Source organism: Eptatretus burgeri, chromosome 4, assembly GCF_056783735.1.
Source record: "Eptatretus burgeri isolate ZD-2024b chromosome 4, Ebu_testis_v1, whole genome shotgun sequence".
NCBI lineage: Eukaryota > Metazoa > Chordata > Myxini > Myxiniformes > Myxinidae > Eptatretus > Eptatretus burgeri.
Genome location: NC_140964.1, coordinates 139,228,119 through 139,245,444, shown reverse-complemented (window position 1 = coordinate 139,245,444; position 17,326 = coordinate 139,228,119). Strand labels below are relative to the sequence as shown.

Genomic DNA, 17,326 nt, shown 5'->3' with positions numbered 1-17,326 from the left:
AGTTCGTGCTCCGTCACCCTGAACGGGCGGTTCCTGCTCCGTCACCCTGAGCGGATGGTTCGTGGTCCGTCACCCTGAGCGAGCGGTTCGTGCTCCGTCACCCTGAGCGGGCGGTTCGTGCTCCTTCACCCTGAGCGGGTGGTTCGTGCTCCGTCACCCTGAGCGGGTGGTTCGTGCTCCGTCACCCTGAGCGGGTGGTTCGTGCTCCGTCACCCTGAGCGGGTGGTTCGTGCTCCGTCACCCTGAGCGGGTGGTTCGTGCTCCGTCACCCTGAGCGGGTGGTTCGTGCTCCGTCACCCTGAGCGGGTGGTTCGTGCTCCGTCACCCTGAGCGGGTGGTTCTTGCTCCGTCACCCTGAGCGGGTGGTTCGTGCTCCGTCACCCTGAGCGGGTGGTTCGTGCTCCGTCACCCTGAGCGGGTGGTTCGTGCTCCGTCACCCTGAGCGGGTGGTTCGTGCTCCGTCACCCTGAGCGGGTGGTTCGTGCTCCGTCACCCTGAGCGGGTGGTTCGTGCTCCGTCACCCTGAGCGGGTGGTTTGTGCTCCGTCACCCTGAGCGGGTGGTTCGTGCTCCGTCACCCTGAGCGGGTGGTTCGTGCTCCGTCACCCTGAGCGGGTGGTTCGTGCTCCGTCACCCTGAGCGGGTGGTTCGTGCTCCGTCACCCTGAGCGGGTGGTTCGTGCTCCGTCACCCTGAGCGGGTGGTTCGTGCTCCGTCACCCTGAACGGGCGGTTCCTGCTCCGTCACCCTGAGCGGATGGTTCGTGGTCCGTCACCCTGAGCGAGCGGTTCGTGCTCCGTCACCCTGAGCGGGCGGTTCGTGCTCCTTCACCCTGAGCGGGCGGTTCGTGCTCCGTCACCCTGAGCGGGTGGTTCGTGCTCCGTCACCCTGAGCGGGTGGTTCGTGCTCCGTCAACCTGAGCGGGTGGTTCGTGCTCCGTCACCCTGAGCGGGTGGTTCGTGCTCCGTCACCCTGAGCGGGTGGTTCGTGCTCCGTCACCCTGAGCGGGTGGTTCGTGCTCCGTCACCCTGAGCGGGTGGTTCGTGCTCCGTCACCCTGAGCGGGTGGTTCTTGCTCCGTCACCCTGAGCGGGTGGTTCGTGCTCCGTCACCCTGAGCGGGTGGTTCGTGCTCCGTCACCCTGAGCGGGTGGTTCGTGCTCCGTCACCCTGAGCGGGTGGTTCGTGCTCCGTCACCCTGAGCGGGTGGTTCGTGCTCCGTCACCCTGAGCGGGTGGTTCGTGCTCCGTCACCCTGAGCGGGTGGTTCGTGCTCCGTCACCCTGAGCGGGTGGTTCGTGCTCCGTCACCCTGAGCGGGTGGTTCGTGCTCCGTCACCCTGAGCGGGTGGTTCGTGCTCCGTCACCCTGAGCGGGTGGTTCGTGCTCCGTCACCCTGAGCGGGTGGTTCGTGCTCCGTCACCCTGAGCGGGTGGTTCGTGCTCCGTCACCCTGAGCGGGTGGTTCGTGCTCCGTCACCCTGAGCGGGTGGTTCGTGCTCCGTCACCCTGAGCGGGTGGTTCGTGCTCCGTCACCCTGAGCGGGTGGTTCGTGCTCCGTCACGCTGAGCGGGTGGCTCCTCCTCCGTCACCCTGAGCGAGTGGTTTGTGCTCCGTCACCCTGAGCGGGTGGTTCGTGCTCCGTCACCCTGAGCGGGTGGTTCGTGCTCCGTCACCCTTAGCGGGTGGTTCGTGCTCCCTCACCCTGAGCGGGTGATTCATGCTCCGTCACCCTGAACGGGTGGTTCGTGCTCCGTCACCCTGAGCGGGCGGTTCGTGCTCCGTCACCCTGAGCGAGCGGTTCGTGCTCCATCACCTTGAGCATGTGGTTCATGCTCAGTCACCTTGAGCATGTGGTTCATGCTCAGTCACCTTGAGCATGTGGTTCGTGCTCAGTCACCCTGAGCGAGTCGTTCGTGCTCCGTCACCCTGAGCGGGTGATTCGTGCTCCGTCACCCTGAGCGGGTGGTTCGTGCTCCGTCGCCTTGAGCATGTGGTTCGTGCTTTGTCACCCTGAGCGAGTGGTTCGTTCTTTGTCACCCTGAGCGAGTGGTTCGTTCTTTGTCACCCTGAGCGATTTGTTGTGAAATAACACCTGATTTTTGAGCCATTTGCTGTATTAACATGTTTTCTCAATTAACGAGCCAATTTTTTTCCACCTGTCACACACAGCTGTTTATAAAGAATAATGCTTGTGAGCATCTCCCTGAAACATGTACATAAATGTGACGTTGTTTTTCGGTGAAAGCTACTCAAGGCTTCTGGGTTGTACACAGTATGTAATATGGTCGGTAATCACACTGACTCCAACCTGTTGATTCCCGAAAAATTGCCGATATCGGCCAATCGTGCGTGTGTGTGTGTTTTGTTGATTAAGCACAACATTATTTCTGCTAACTCCCTAAGTCCCACCTCTCTTTCTCTATCTCTTCATCTCTCTATCTCTGTTTGTCCCATCCTTCCTCTTCCCCCTCCCAATGCAGTGTAGTCCCCACCTCCCACATATCCTCTCTCACCCCTCGCCTTTCTTTCTCTGTCTGTCTCTGTTTCTGCACAGATCCAGACGATAGCTATGTCTGAACGGTGTTTGTCTCCAGGCTGTGTTTATAGTATGAGCGGTGGAAAATGGATTTCAGACATTGATTTGTTTGAATCTTCACTGTTATTCTCTGCAGAATCATTTTGATGAGACAGTGTGAATCGTAATTAATGTTCCACCACACGTTTGCATTCCCTTACTCTCACCTCACTGTCTTCCGCTCTTCCCCTCCCTCCTCTCTCCTTTCCCCTCCACCTCTTCACTCTCCCCGCCGTCTCTCCCTCTCCCCCTCCTTTTCTCCCTCCCGCCTTTGTCTTACCATAAGCAGTGCGACGGGTGGTATTGTTGCAGGCCGGGTATCAGCTGCGAGCACGACCGCTAGGTGGAGCAGTCGGGTCGACTCTACCGAACACCGGGAATCTAGATCGTACCTTTCAGAAAACTCCGGAGGTACGGGTCTCTTACAGGACCGTGAAACGTCAATAATTCAGTCACGTGGAACATGGTTATTTGCCAATCTTCAAATACCGAGAGGACCATGTGGTGATCTACCGAGGATTCACACCCTCGATGGCACTCGTTACGAGTCGAGCCGTATGGGTGCTCGACCCGTGCGTAACCCGAGCGGAAGGTTACCAGAGTCCCATCGGTCCAAACGTACCTCTACAGTGGCAACGGCCGTTTTTAATTCACCAACACGCACCATGCTAAGCCAATGAAGGAACGGACACGAACGGGCTGAAACATTCAACAAATGGGGAATTTATTCACAGTAATCGGTGAAACGAGGGAAGCACATAAGGGCAGAGTTATCACGACAAATAGAGAATGCAAATTTACACACAAGAACTTAAACAAATCTTACTGAAAGATGGGCCCACAGACAGATGCACACCCAAAAGAAACGGACCCAAAATGGTCTTTATTATCCCTTCAGCTCGGAGGGAAGTCGGGGTGAGGGACGAGAACGTGGCAGGCTACCTGGCCGTGAGCGCGCGGCTCAACGTCCGCACCTTCCCAGAGCACCAGTCGGCAAGAACGGATCAAGAGCAGCTGACGCAGACTACGCCAGCGACGAGATGAGCTGGGAACCAGAGCACGCCAGCGACGAGACGAGAGCCAGAGCACGCACTGGAGAACACGGGGCGCAGATTCTTTCTCTCTGCTGGTCCAGACAACCACCCCTCCTCTTCAGGAGGGAGGGACCTCTTCTCCTGGCCATTCGCCCTCTGATTGGTCGGAACAATCGCGTGATTCCCTGGCCGCCCCCATTGGACAGGCGCACGGTGGGCGGGGCAACTCCCACCTTTCGTGGCAGAGTCTCGATTGGAGGCGTTTGAGGCTCCGCCCACCTCCTCGCCTTCGACCACGTGCCTAATGGCGATGGTGCTGAGTCGGAAACGGGACGGGGGAGACGCCCGCTCCTTGCCGATTGGCTAAGGAGGGACGCCATGCCTACGTTAGACTCCGCCCACGCGCTCGCTTGCTGGCGAGCACGCGAAGAATGCCGCGAGCGTTATGGCGTTGGGTTGAGGAAGGTGTTGTTGTCGTTGTGGTTGATATAAAATATAAAAGAAAACGCTGACTATCAAAATAACAACCGCATCGCATGAACATTTAATTCCCATTAGACGAGGGACGGGACCTTAACGAGAAACACATACTTACCGATATAACTGATCTATGGGGACCTGAATGTTGAGTGCAGTAAACTTCCAGATTCACAACAGTATTAACGAGCTTGTAATAAAGCAAACACATGAACTCTAGTGGCCAATCAGTAGCAACCTTCCAGAGAGCCAATCAACGCATGGGATGCCAAAACGGCCAATGACTCACGGGAGATCATCATAACAATATGTGGGAAGCTTGCATGGTTTTCCTTGCAAGTTTTTCTCATCCTTGTCCACGAGTCACTCAACACGTCAATATTTAATACTGACTTTTGTTTGACTTTATCAAGACTATTGAGCGAAGTGGACTTCGTTTGTTTGGTCCAACAACCACGACGACAACAAACGAGTTTTCCTCTTCTGCTTCACATTTTCGATGCCATTTTAAAGCCGCAGAGACTACGAAGGAGTAATCATCAGCCGGACTTCATTCACAAAATGCCATTGCATTTTTAATGTGAGTGAGATTTATTTTGTTCTGGTTGAAGTATCATCATCATAACCAGCACACTGAAAGGAATCATCACCGCACAAGTATTCCAAGTCTATCTTAAGCTGCTATATTATTCCAAGGTTAAAGTATTCCAAGGATACCTTCATCCACTATATTATTCCAATGCCATCTTTTGCTTCGATAGTATTCCAGGGCTATCTTTAGCTGCCATCGTATTCTAAGCTATCTTGAGCTACTATCATATTCCAAGGCTATCTTTAGCTGCTATAACATTCCAAGGCTATCTTTTTTCACTGCTATAGTATTTCAAGGCTATCTTTAGTAAATATAGTATTCCAAAGCTGTCTTTAGCTCCCATATTATGACAAGGCTATATTTAACCTCCGCCATCTTCGAAGATGGATGGAGGTTACTGTTTTCACCCCTTTCTGTTTGTTTGTTTGTGAACAGTATTACGGAAAAACTCCTCGACAGATTTCGATGAAACTTGGTGGGGGGGTTAGGTATGGTCCAAGGATCATGCCATTAAATTTTGGACTTGGTCCCCCCCCTCCAAAAAAAAAATTGAGAAAACAACATTTTTTTTTTGCATTTCTGCATGTTTTAAGTGATTTCCAACCCCCCCCCCAATTTTTTTTACCCCCCCCCCCAAAAAGGGGAATTTTTTTTTTGCATTTCTACATATTTTAAGTGATTTCCAACCCCCCCCAAAAAAATTGTTAGAATTTTTTTTGCATTTCTACATGTTTTAAGTGATTTCCAAGCCCCCCCCAAAATAGAGAGAAAAAATTTTTTTTTTCCATTTTTACATTTTAAGTGATTTCCACCCCCCCCAAAAAAATTGTTACCCCCCAATTTTTTTTCGCATTTATACATATTTTAAGTGATTTCCAACCCCCCCCCAAAAAAAAATTGTTTGAGAATTTTTTTTTTTTGTTTTTGCATTTTTTCATGTTTTAAGTGATTTCCAACCCCCCCAAAAAATTGTTACCCCCTAAAAAAAGAATTTTTTTGCATTTCTACATGTTTTAAGTGATTTCCAACCCCCCCCAAAAAAAAATGTTAGAGAAAAAAAATTTTTGCAACTTTTTTTCAACAAAATTTCGAATTTTTTGGGGGCATTTTTACATGTTTTAAATGATTTCCAACCCCCCCCCCCCCGAAAAAAATGTTGGAGAAAAGAACTATAACTCTCAGCACTGTTGACATCATATTTAATTAATAAGATATAAGGTTCACTTGAGTGACCCAACAGTATTGGCGGCAGAGGTTTTGCACTCTCCCGAGTGCTCCCCCTCTAGTTCGCTGCTGCATTATTCTAAGGCTATCTCCAGCCTCCTTCTTGCTGTTCTTTCATAAACACTGGTGGGCCACTTGGTCTGATGGACCAAATTTTCATTGGTCTTTCCAGCCTTGTTGCAAACACGCCTGCTGTACTGCTTCAGCATAAGGTTGTTTTTCACTCAGCCCAGATGTTCTTGGGGCGAATGTGGGGATTATGTGTTTGCTTTTATTATTGCCATGTGATACCATTATTCTTATTATTGTAAATATTATTCGTGTTAGTTAATATATGCTTTGTTGCAATGTTAGCATTGTTTTTGTGATTTTGTTTTTTCATTAGAATGCTATGCCCTGGTAGAAGGATGTATTCGCTGCTTGAAATACCTTAACATGGTGCACGTTTAAAACATGGGAATGCTGACGGAGTTTTTTTGGAGTAAAGTAAAGTCTTAAAGGATCAACAGGATCGACAGTCTTCGGAGTCTTTCAGTCTTTTGGGTTCTCTGCAACTTTTTGGTCCAGAAGCTTTTGGGACGTTTGGGTCTTAAAGGGTCTTCAAAGTTTGAAGGCATCTCAGCAGTCTCAAGGACAAGAGGTACATCCAACAGTGCGGAATTAATAAATGTACATATTTAAAGGACAAAAAGTATGCCACCTGCACAACTCATTCATTTATGGTGGAAGATTCTGGCCCAGACAGCGCCAATCTCAGAAGCTTGTTGTTGGCTTAGAGGTTAGGGTGGCTGGCTTGGGATCTTAGGATCCTGAGTCTGAACTAACACCAGGTGGGGCTGACTATGCCTGTCATCCTTTTGAGGTTGGCAAAATGAGTACTTGTTTACTGGTACAATGGTTGTGTCAGTGCTGTTCCATGCCTGCAACTGCAGTGTGGTAATCTTCATCCTGATGATGCAGCACTTATTTGGAAGGAAGGAAGGCAGGAAGATGACATGGTCTTGTTCTCGTGCCATTTTTCACTTCTAAGGATGAATCACATTCTTTCATGTCCACCTTCGACTGGTTCACTCTCCCCACCGACACGCTTTTGATTCTGAAGAACAATGGACACTCTTGTTTTTGCACCGACAAAGGGTTAACGCTTCAAATGTCAGCTTCTCCTTGCATACCACGTCGGTTGGCATACCTCAATCAATGTCCTGTTGATTTTATCCATGATTCATCTTCGACTCCACTGCACATCCTTTTTCTCAAATGATCATTGCCGTTTTTTCCGTTATTGCACAGGACTTCCCTTATTACACAGGACTAAACACTGATCTACATTTACATAATCCACTTTTCACTCTTCTTTACATCTTCCTCCAGATCTCTGATCTTACTCAACACAGAGCTGACATTATTTGACAACGTCAACCTTTCTCCATCCAACGTTATTGGCTGAACATGATCCTCAATTTTGAAACAGCGCAAATTAAATCTCTCAAAGCATTTTATAATTTTTTTTTTGTTGGGTGTGGGTGTGTGTGCGTGCATGCGTGTTTGTGTGTGTGTTGTTTGTTATCTCCATATGTGGGTTTCAGAAGGTGGAACAGTCTTCCCAGGTCTCGAAGTATCCACCTCCGTTTCAGTGTGGGTTGTCGTGAATCATGGACCAAGGTGTGAAGTTTTCTTTTTCTCAAAGATTTGTTCTGAGGGCTCTTTTGAGGCTCGTCACTGAGCCCCGGACATCAAGAAGGTAGATGTTTCCACCTGCAGTAAAACATTTCCCTCTTCTCTGTAACTGTTAAAGTTTTCTCCTTTAACTGTCAAAGTGCCCTGTGTTACTTTATTGCTGCCATAGTTACACCAAACAAGGCCTAATTAGGCTTATCCTGGATTATTGAGAGAGGATTCTACATCTCAGTATTCCTTGTGGGAGGCCTGGGAAGTTATATCGACTGTTGATGGGAGTAAAGATCACATTATATATTAACCTCATTAGATTCTCGTAAATGAAAAACTTTTCTCATGAAAGAATGAGTTACACATGCAGAGGGGTTTGAACCTACCATTATTAATGGAAAGATTTGCACTGAAAATAAATAAATGTCGCTGGAGATTGAACATCAATTAAAAATAGCGACATTATGTGCAGACAAGCTTTTCTTTGGCTTTCTCAATGGAATTATATATTTTGTGTGATGGGCCCTCCTCTCTGTATCTCCAACAGCCCCTTGCTGATTGTTGGCCTTTGTCCTCCTGAATTACCAAGAGGTCTTTGAACCATGATGGGGCAAAATTTGTCTCTTTTCCTTTATCTATGCTTGCTGGAAGGGTAAAGATTGTTTACTATGGACTCACATCCTCTTTCGCAACTTGTTTAGCGTGAGCCTCGAACAGGCAGATTTGAATTCGAAAATGAGAAAATGAAACTTCTTTAACAAATTCTAGCTGGAATTTTTATGAAACCAACATACCATTTAACTCAAAGCTAACTCATGAACATAATCCAGGTGTTTGCAAATTAAAGAGCCACAAAAACGATTCTTCATGCCATTACCTCTGTGTCCGACCAACACTAAAGTGACGGGACATGATTATCAGGAGCAAATGTTTACCAGGACATTCATATTTGCTTGTTTGGTGTTCCAATCTGACTATCACTCCTGACCCCGCGATCCCAGTTTCAAATCCTTATCCTGTGTTTATTTATCCATTGTCAACTGTCGTTATTGTAATTCTTGTAAATTAACCACACTGCTATTTCTTAGTGTCCTTGTCCTGTATGTGATTTATTCACAATCTCAACCACGATGCTTGAGCCATTATTATAAAATAAAAAATAAATCCTGTTATCACTGTGATGTAGGTGTGCTGGTTGCATCTCTAAACGAGCTTCATGTGGTATGATTCGATCATCTCGGAAAGACAATTTGAACAGCTGAGGTCCTGTTGTGACGTATACAATTAACGTGACTTCCCTTGCGCGACCTGATAATCCAATCCACAAGGATAATGGAGTTATTGATTGGTTGAGTAAGTGTGAATATTTTTTAACCCATATTTGAATCCGTCAAAGGATTTGAAAATTCCTTTTTTTTTTATTCAAAAAGTGCCTTAGATGGACTAGTCATCGTTTTGAAGGTGTAAATTGGTCAACCAGTGAAACAAGATTAACTTCGGTTTATGACCTGACTTTATAAGGTGTAGATTGATTAGCCAGTTTAATAATCTTGCCAGTTGCCAGTTGTCCCTTGGGGGCAAAAAAAAAAAATCTTGCCAAACTTGCCAGTTTTAAAAGTGTAAATTTGTCGGCCAGTCTAATAATCTGACCAGTTTTAAAGGTGTAAATTGGTCGGCAAGTTTAATAACCTTGCCAGTTTTAAAGGTGTAAATTTGTCGGCCAGTCTAATATAATCTGACCAGTTTAAAAGGTGTAAATTGGTCAGCAAGTTTAATAACCTGACAAGTTTTAAAAGTGTAAATTGGTTGGCCAGTTTTATGACCTGACCAGTTTTAAAGATATAAATTGGTCAGCCACTTTAATAACCTGACCAGTTCTAAAGGTGTAAATTGGTCGACCAGTTTAATAACCTGGCCAGTTTGAACGGTATAAACTGCAATTTAAAATTTCATTGTTACTTCCAGATCCATTCTATGTTCTCGCTCCTCCACGAACCTCGACTTTTTATAGAAAAAATAAACAAAGATCTCATCAGTTGTGGACTTACCTTTGCACTGTGCTTGTTTTCCACAACAGACCACATCTGCAAATGATCGAGTTGAAGTTAGCAATTTCATGGTGCGGCCAAAACAATGGACTTTTCCACACTTAGATTCAGAGAACCCTTTTGTGTGGTTTCATATTTCTTTCACATTTAATAACATTTTTATCCATACACCTTTAAAAAAAAAAAAGGGGGGGGATATTGTACTTGACTCCATCTGTCAGTCTGTCTGTCCACCATACCATCTCCTCTGTGCAGAAATTCACTAAACTTGGTAGTTATGATCAACACATGGCAAGAAGGTGCAAGAGCAGTATAATTTTAGCCACACTCTCTGTGGTGGGATCAAAGGATGAAACACAGAAAAATTCAATTATTAGTACATTATAAAGCTATTTTTAATGCAACTTTTGTAAATGCATTCAACATTTGGAGATGCCTGAAATATGTAATGATTTTGTGGACTTGACCCCGGTTATCGCCCCAAGGGGTGGGGACTTGGGGTCATGGGGTCAAAACAGGAAAAAAAATTTTTTAACTCAAAATGTGATATTGGGTCAATCCTGGTGGAACTTTTTGCCATCTTTCAACTTTGCTTTATCATTATTTTTTTGTATACCTTGTCGAGGCTTGTATGAGAGCTAACACACAACGCACAGCAAGGTCCTTGATAGATAAATGGAAGATAAATCTTCCATGCCCCATGAGACAAGAAGGGTGGGAGAGGGAAGGTCAAAACAGTGAGGAACAGAGACATGAGGAGATCTGTGAAAGGGAGAGGGATGGGGCAGGGAGCATGGACATTACAGGGACTTTCAGGAAGGAAAGCAGGAAATTTGAAGGAGGTGGGTTTCGGGTGGATTAATAGGGGTAGAAAAGATCGAGGATTTGGATGGGGAACGAAAGGTGATGGTGAACTGCTGTTTGGAATGCCTGGAGAGAAGAATGGGATTGAAGAGAGTGTGGGAGTTTATTCCAAAGGTGGGGAAAAGAGGAATGAACGAGTGAAAGTGACCAGAGATTCGTGATTTGATAGTTTTACCAGAAGGGGGTTGTTGGCAGACGTTGAGAGTCCTGCGGAAATATGGTGGGGACAAATCGCAGACACAGCAGGGGGGGAGACTACAGAGGAGGCGTTAGTAGACAGAAAGACCACCGAACTGCCTGTGGTGAGAGAGTGAGAGGCCCAACGACTCAGCATGGGTAGTGAGAGGTATCGCGGGAGATATCATGCGGGAGATTTTGTGATATGCATGACATCTTTTTTATGATGTCCATGGGAAGGGGTGGAGGCTGGTTTAAGGAGGGCAGCTATAAAAATTGAGGTTTTGACCCACGTTTACATTCCTGGTAATGATGCAGCATTTCTATCCCTGTATGAAGTGCCAACATAGGGATAAGTCATCCAGTTTTTGTTAGATACCGAGAGATGGTGTTTTTGCCAGTTTTGTTGAGGCATCTTGTCCCTTCGCTCTTCTGCCTCAAACCAGATGGGTGCTGGGAGAGGAGCATTGTCCGTGCCATAACAAGCCTTTCCCCAGTTGATACCCCTCCTTCTGAACCCTGGGATTAGAGGAAGAAGCCTTCCGAGCCCTCCCGTACAACTGTCACGGATTGGTGGCAAACAAGGCAAGGTGTTGCTGGGTGCATGGCTCCATATCTAGCATTGTTGCTTGGAAAAGAGCTAGCAAGCCTGATTGGTTTGAGATGCTCTTGCTTGGCCAGGGATTTCCCCAGTGATTGGTGAGTTTGGACTCTGTGTTGGGGAAAGTGGGAATAAGTCAGGTGCTGAGACGATTGAGACCAGAGAAGAAGAAGAAAAGTAGAGGGAGACGCTTTCTGAGAGGTTCCATGAGCTTTTCCATCCTGCTCCACAAGCCGTTGCCAATAGAACCTGGGACCTTCTGACTATCCTGCTTCATCCATTCTCACCTGGTACCGTGTGAATGATCGATGGGTGATTGTTGTCCCTTGGGGGTTTTGAGTGTGTTTGCTCGTGGTTTGGGAGAAAGGACATTTTCGAAACTGACTGTGCATGTTCTTCTTCCCCTTTTTATATGGTCCTTGTGGAAACATAGTTTCTGGGGATTTCAATATAATTAGTCATCATCAAATTAGGGATATGATGAAAATGGGAGCTAATTATAGGGAACCAGTAACTCAACCTTGGAGCTGCATTAGGTCTTCAATTGTGGATTATATCTCTAATTTTGTTATCTGTAAACAGTTTTAATGCATGGTGTATAGAGTTGTGGAAGTACTGGATTACAGCATTAAGTATTTTTTTTTTTTAGGAGTCAGAGTTTGCTTTCACTGGGTCGGACAACTGTCTCGCCACAAGCTTCAGTGAACCATGGGCGGGAGGAAGGATGCCTTTTTAATGCAACTGGCAATCTTGCCCAGATCATCGGAAGCTCGAGTCGATAATCCCGGACTGCTCAACGCACTATATGACTCGCTGCACACGTTGGGTTTAGGGCTCACTTGGGAGCGAGGGCTCTGCGCTGCAGTTTCCTCACAGCGGCGCCGCACACGCTGATCTCAATGAGGGCCCACCTCACAGCAAAGGTGCACGTGGCTGATTTAGGCCAAGGTCACATTTGCCACGGCGGCCGTGGGGTCTCCAAAATCTGCGGCCACTAGCAATTATACGGCGGCCGCGGTATTTCCACGGTCACACAATGTAGCAGTCACATATGTTTTTATTTTTCGGGGAGCCGCACGGCGTATTTAGAAATCGTGGAGACCGAAAACGTGGGGGTGCCGTACGGTCTTTGATTTGATGTCGCACGGTGACCTTAGGGCGTCGCTGCGGCGGCCATAGAATTTTCAAGGCAGACGCAAGGTGACCGCAGGGGGGCCCTCAGGCGAACGTGCGGACAGACGGACGGTAACGAGTGGGTATATATACCAGTTCATTTTTTTACTGAAATAAAAATATACCAGTATATGTAACTGAATATACTACAACTATAATTATAGTATACCGTGGTGCCCCCAGAATCCGAACGCCCCATTGTTTGAACAAATTGGAATCCAAACAATTTTTTTCGAGAAAATTTTGCCCTAAAAACCTAATACATTTTTAAAAACCAAACACAACGTAGCGTTCATGTTTGTTCACGTGTCTCCCCCACCTATTCGACCCGCATCTTCGCGCTTTGTTCATTCAGTTCGTCGGTGGAAGTACTCGTGAAAGCATCTCTCGTGTGTCGATCGATACTTTAGGCCTCAGTCACATTTGCTCTACGGCGAGGATACGGCGGCCGTACGCCCTCTGAATTGACAAACGTGTGGCGGCCGCAGAGTTTCTGCGGCGGCCTCAGGGTGGCCCTACGCCGTTTGGCTATATTTTACAGGCCGTAAGGGTGCCGTGGAATTATAACGCGGAGTTATAACTTTTTTCATTTCTACGTTCGCTGTAGAAATTCGACAAGCCGAAACAAAAGAACTGTTAAAAAAAATTTTTTAACCCATTCGTTACCGTCCGTCTGGCCGCACATTCGGCTTAGGGTCCCCCTGCGATCACCTTGCGTCTGCCTTGAAAATTCCTTGGCCACCGCAGGAATACCCTAAGGTCACCGTGCGACATCAAACAAAGACCGTACGGCACCCCACGTTTTCGGTCTCCACAATTTATAAATACCCCGTGCGTCTACCCGAAAAAGAAAAACATATGTGACTGCTACATTGTGTGACCGTGGAAATACTGCGGCCGCTTTATAATTGCTAGTGCCCGTACATTGTGTAGACCCTCCGGCCGCCGAGCCAAATGTGACTTAGGCCTTACCTCGTGTTTTCACCTTCATTTGTGATGTTTGTTTTTTTAATCATCTTGTGTTTTAATTAATAACAAAAAAAAGCAATCCGATCACATGGTGTGACGGACTGTCAGGCAAGGATTGAATTTCACAGCAAAACCAGTTGTACTGTAATTTGGAATATCCATGATTACGTCAGCCGATGCGTTTGATGAAAGTGGTTCTGCGGGCATCATGTTTGATGAGCTGCCTTGGGGGCAGCGATCTCGCAGAGTGCGCGAGCGATCGGAACCCAGGCCGGAGCTCGAGCCTGTGTGGACCTTTGGTTGTGGTGATTGTACCAGTATACATACAATACACTACCACCGAAGGTCATTTACTCATCTTATTTTACCTTAAACATGGGGAATTTCAGTTTAAAGTGTCTTGAAAGTGGGTTTTCTTTGGGTCCACGAACGGATTAATTCACTCCATTTTTTCTTATTGGGAAAATATTTTTTGAATCCGAACTTTTTGCAATCCGAACAGCCTCCTGGAACGAATTAAATTCGGATTCTGGGGGCACCACTGTATAGGCAAGCACCTATACTCCGATCTCTAGCGGTAACGCATGGTCGACGCAGACTGCCACGGAGGCTGTACGTAGGTGCATGGCGGGCGAAGGGGAACTGTGCGTCGACCCTGCATTGCCCGCAGGTAGTCACACAGACCGCAAGGCCACCGTACGGCGACCGTTGAAATAGTGCGGCCGCTGTAATTTTTTGGGGGTTGGGAAAATTCATTTTTCATTGAGAAGAGCTTACGGTAGCCGCACGAATAACGCAAGCCCACATCTACGTCATAGCTTGGCTTGTCGAATTGCTATGGCGAACGTAGAAATGAAAAAAGTTATAACTCCGTGCTATAATTCCACGGCGCCCCTACGGCCTGTAAAATATATCCAAATGACGTAGGGCCTCCCTGAGGCCACCTCAGTTTCTCTGTGGCCCTGCACGTTTGTCAATTCAGAGGGTGTACGGCTGCTGTCCTCGCTGTAGAGCAAATGTGACCTCGGCCTTAACTGAAGACGAGAGGGGATAAATCTGTGCATGAGGGAGAGCAAGTTTGTTTGAAAGAATTCCCAGGATGAGTTGATGTTGGAGAAAGTAGCGATGGGAGACCAGTCTAGAAGTTTGATGGCTGCTTGGAGACCCTGCCAGTCAGCTTGAATGAAATGCCAGAGTCGACGGCGCTGAGGTGGTTCTCTAATACTAGCCAGAGAGATATCCACTTTGACAAGCACGTGGTCAGAAGAACCGTTTGGAGCAGAGGAAGAACAGCAGATATTTTCAGGGAAATTTGTCAAAATCAGATCCAGAAGAGATAGAGTAATGTTGGTTGAGATCAGGGTCGGGAAATTGACCGATTGAATCAGTCCCGTTGAGTCGAAGAAAGCTTTTGCTGATATGCCATGACAGGTGAGAGAGGTACCCACACCTAGCCAACTGGCATGATGACAATTGAAGTCACCACATATGAGGAAGAGAGAGTTTGGATGAGAAGATAGAAGTTGGTCCATGTTTTCAGATAGTGAGGTGCAAATGGAGTCATCACTGTTAGGTGGACGGTACAGCATACATATAAGCATGAGGTTGGAGTGGAGGGGAAGCCGTAGCCAGAGGTATTCCTGGGGGTGTGGGGGAGTGAGGGCAGTTCACGGAGAGTGAGGAATGGAGTCTTTGATGAAGAGAGCAACTCCTACACCAGGACGAGGCTCAGGTCTGTCATACCATAGGAAGGAGTAACCAGGGAGAGACACTTGGGAGTCAGAGACGTCTTGAGGGAGGAAAGTTTCTGTTTGGCAGATTATGTCTGGTTTGTCAGTGGCAACCTGTATGGAAATATCTGAAAGGTTTGAGCGAAAGCCCTGGATATTTGAGGTCCACACTGTCAATGAAGAAGTCCACACTGTCAAGAGGAGGCCTTGGGTGCAGGGGATGGGAGGGGAGGACAAGGGAGGGGAGGAGGGGGGGAGGTAAGGAGAGTTGTTGAAAGAGTGTGGGGGACTGCAGAAGAGCTTGGGTAGGGGGCTGGATGAGGAGGAGAAAAGGCTCTGTGGTGCTGGGGGAGAGGGGGGAAGAGAGGGGACAGAAGGCAGTTGAGGATTTGAGGAGGTGGAGTGATGAGATGGAGGTGAGAGGGCAGGGGAAGGAGGCAGCTTTGTGGATGTGAGGGGGGAGGACTTTGAGAGGGGTGAATGGTGGGAGAAGGGTGAGTGGGGAGAGTTGAGGGAGAAAGGTGAGGGGGGAAGTTTTTGAGAGAGGTGAGAGGGAGGCTTAGAGGGAGAAGAGTGTGATGGTTGCTTTGAGAGGGAGGGGTGAGAGGGGTGAGTTGGCACTGAAGTTGGATAAAAAAGAAAGGCTGATGGAAAGCGAACATTCATAGCAAACTGGGATTAAAAAAAATTTTTTCGGTCAGAAATGCGATTTAAGGACATTTCTTGATTGATGCAAGAAAAGCGAATTCACAGACTGGAGAGAAGAAACGCTGCAACAGTTGGATTTTTTAGGTAAGGTATGAAGGAAAGGTCGAATTAAGAGCAGTCTGTTGAAAAAGAAGCGTAGTGCATTATGATACAGTAATGAGCACGACATGTGAAAGAGGAAGATGAAGCATTATCAGAGATCGTTTTTATTATTATTATTATTTGAGAGAGTTTTCATCAGATCAGGTAATGGTAAGGTTGTAGAAAAAATTGAGATGAATGGTGAATTTGGATCGGTAAACAGAAGGTGGAAACAGATCACGTGGTTCCGATGAAGCACGTGGTTACGTGAGGTGTATTGTTAAAAGTGAATTTATTTATTAATTTATTTGAAATAAAGATTGTGTAACATTTGGAAAAGGGAAGGTTGAAGTAAAATCATGGAGGTGTATGGTGAGTTTGCAACTGTAAACGCAGGGTGAAGTTGCTGGGTTGATGAAACTTATTAGGAAGAGGGTGGAGAGAGACACGTGGTTGCAGGAGGTGTATAGATCGAAAGGATACAAAGAAGATTATTAATTTTTGATGTATTTTTGAAGAATTGGTAAGATTCGGGAATGGTAGGTTGTCGGAAGAAATCGTGAAGGTGATGGCGAGAGTGGGTCAGCTCAAATGGAACAAAGATGGTGTGCCGGCAAAAGGAAGAAGAAGAAGTATCAGGACTTGTGGGTATGCAGGGAGAAAGGTAGTTGTTTTTTTTGTTTTGGATTTAAGTCAAGAAACAGAGTGTTTAGATTGGAGGGATGGGGGTGTTGGGAAAGTGGGGAAAATAGGAATTGAAGGTAATAGGGAGAGAATACAAGTAAAAACGACCGTTCACCTGGAGGGAAAGGATGGAGAGCCTCAAGGAACCTGGTAAGACAAGGTCGACAAAAACTCACAAAATAGCACGATTTTTGAAACAAAACCGAACTCGGAACACACAGAAACATGTAGGTGAGAAAATATACAGTTAAAACGGGACAGATAACGACCAGAAACTTAGCTTTGAGAAAGTCAGCAGAGAGCCCTGAGAGCCCCTACCGTCACTGCAAACACAGAACCGGAAGTCCAAACCCAGAACCGAAAGCCAAACCCAGAATTTGTCAGTGTCTGTATATTTTTCCCCTCCGCCCTGCTGTTGGACTTTCCACTTTCTGCTGATGTTCCTTTTGTTATGTTATGTCCTGATCTGTTCGGTGTCCGAGCTCTTTCACGAGCCGAGAGCACGGATGTCGAGGGTTGAAAGAATGTTCTCCTCTTTCTCAGATGCAAAAGACACAGTGAATGAGTGAAGATCAGAAAACAGTGAGTCAGGATGAGGGAGAGAAGACTTAAAATGGTGTATTGCCTGTTGAAAACTCAGGAGGGAAAATCAGGATTAGTCTCCCACTCATCCGTTCCTTTTCCCCTTGGATAAGCTCATCCAGTGGTCAAATCTAGTGATTGTA

General features: G+C 46.8%; 1 protein-coding gene across 1 annotated transcript in view; it reads right to left on the bottom strand.

Moving 5' to 3' along the window:
- Positions 1-17,326, bottom strand: part of LOC147029236 (uncharacterized) — a 72,878-nt gene that overhangs the window by 28,086 nt on the left and 27,466 nt on the right. The window contains exons 5-6 of the mRNA XM_085876589.1: positions 11,985-12,146; positions 9,615-9,650 (exon numbers count right to left, since the gene is read on the bottom strand). Of these exons, the coding sequence (XP_085732715.1) occupies positions 9,615-9,650; positions 11,985-12,146 (198 nt within the window). The remainder of the gene's footprint in view (positions 1-9,614; positions 9,651-11,984; positions 12,147-17,326) is intronic.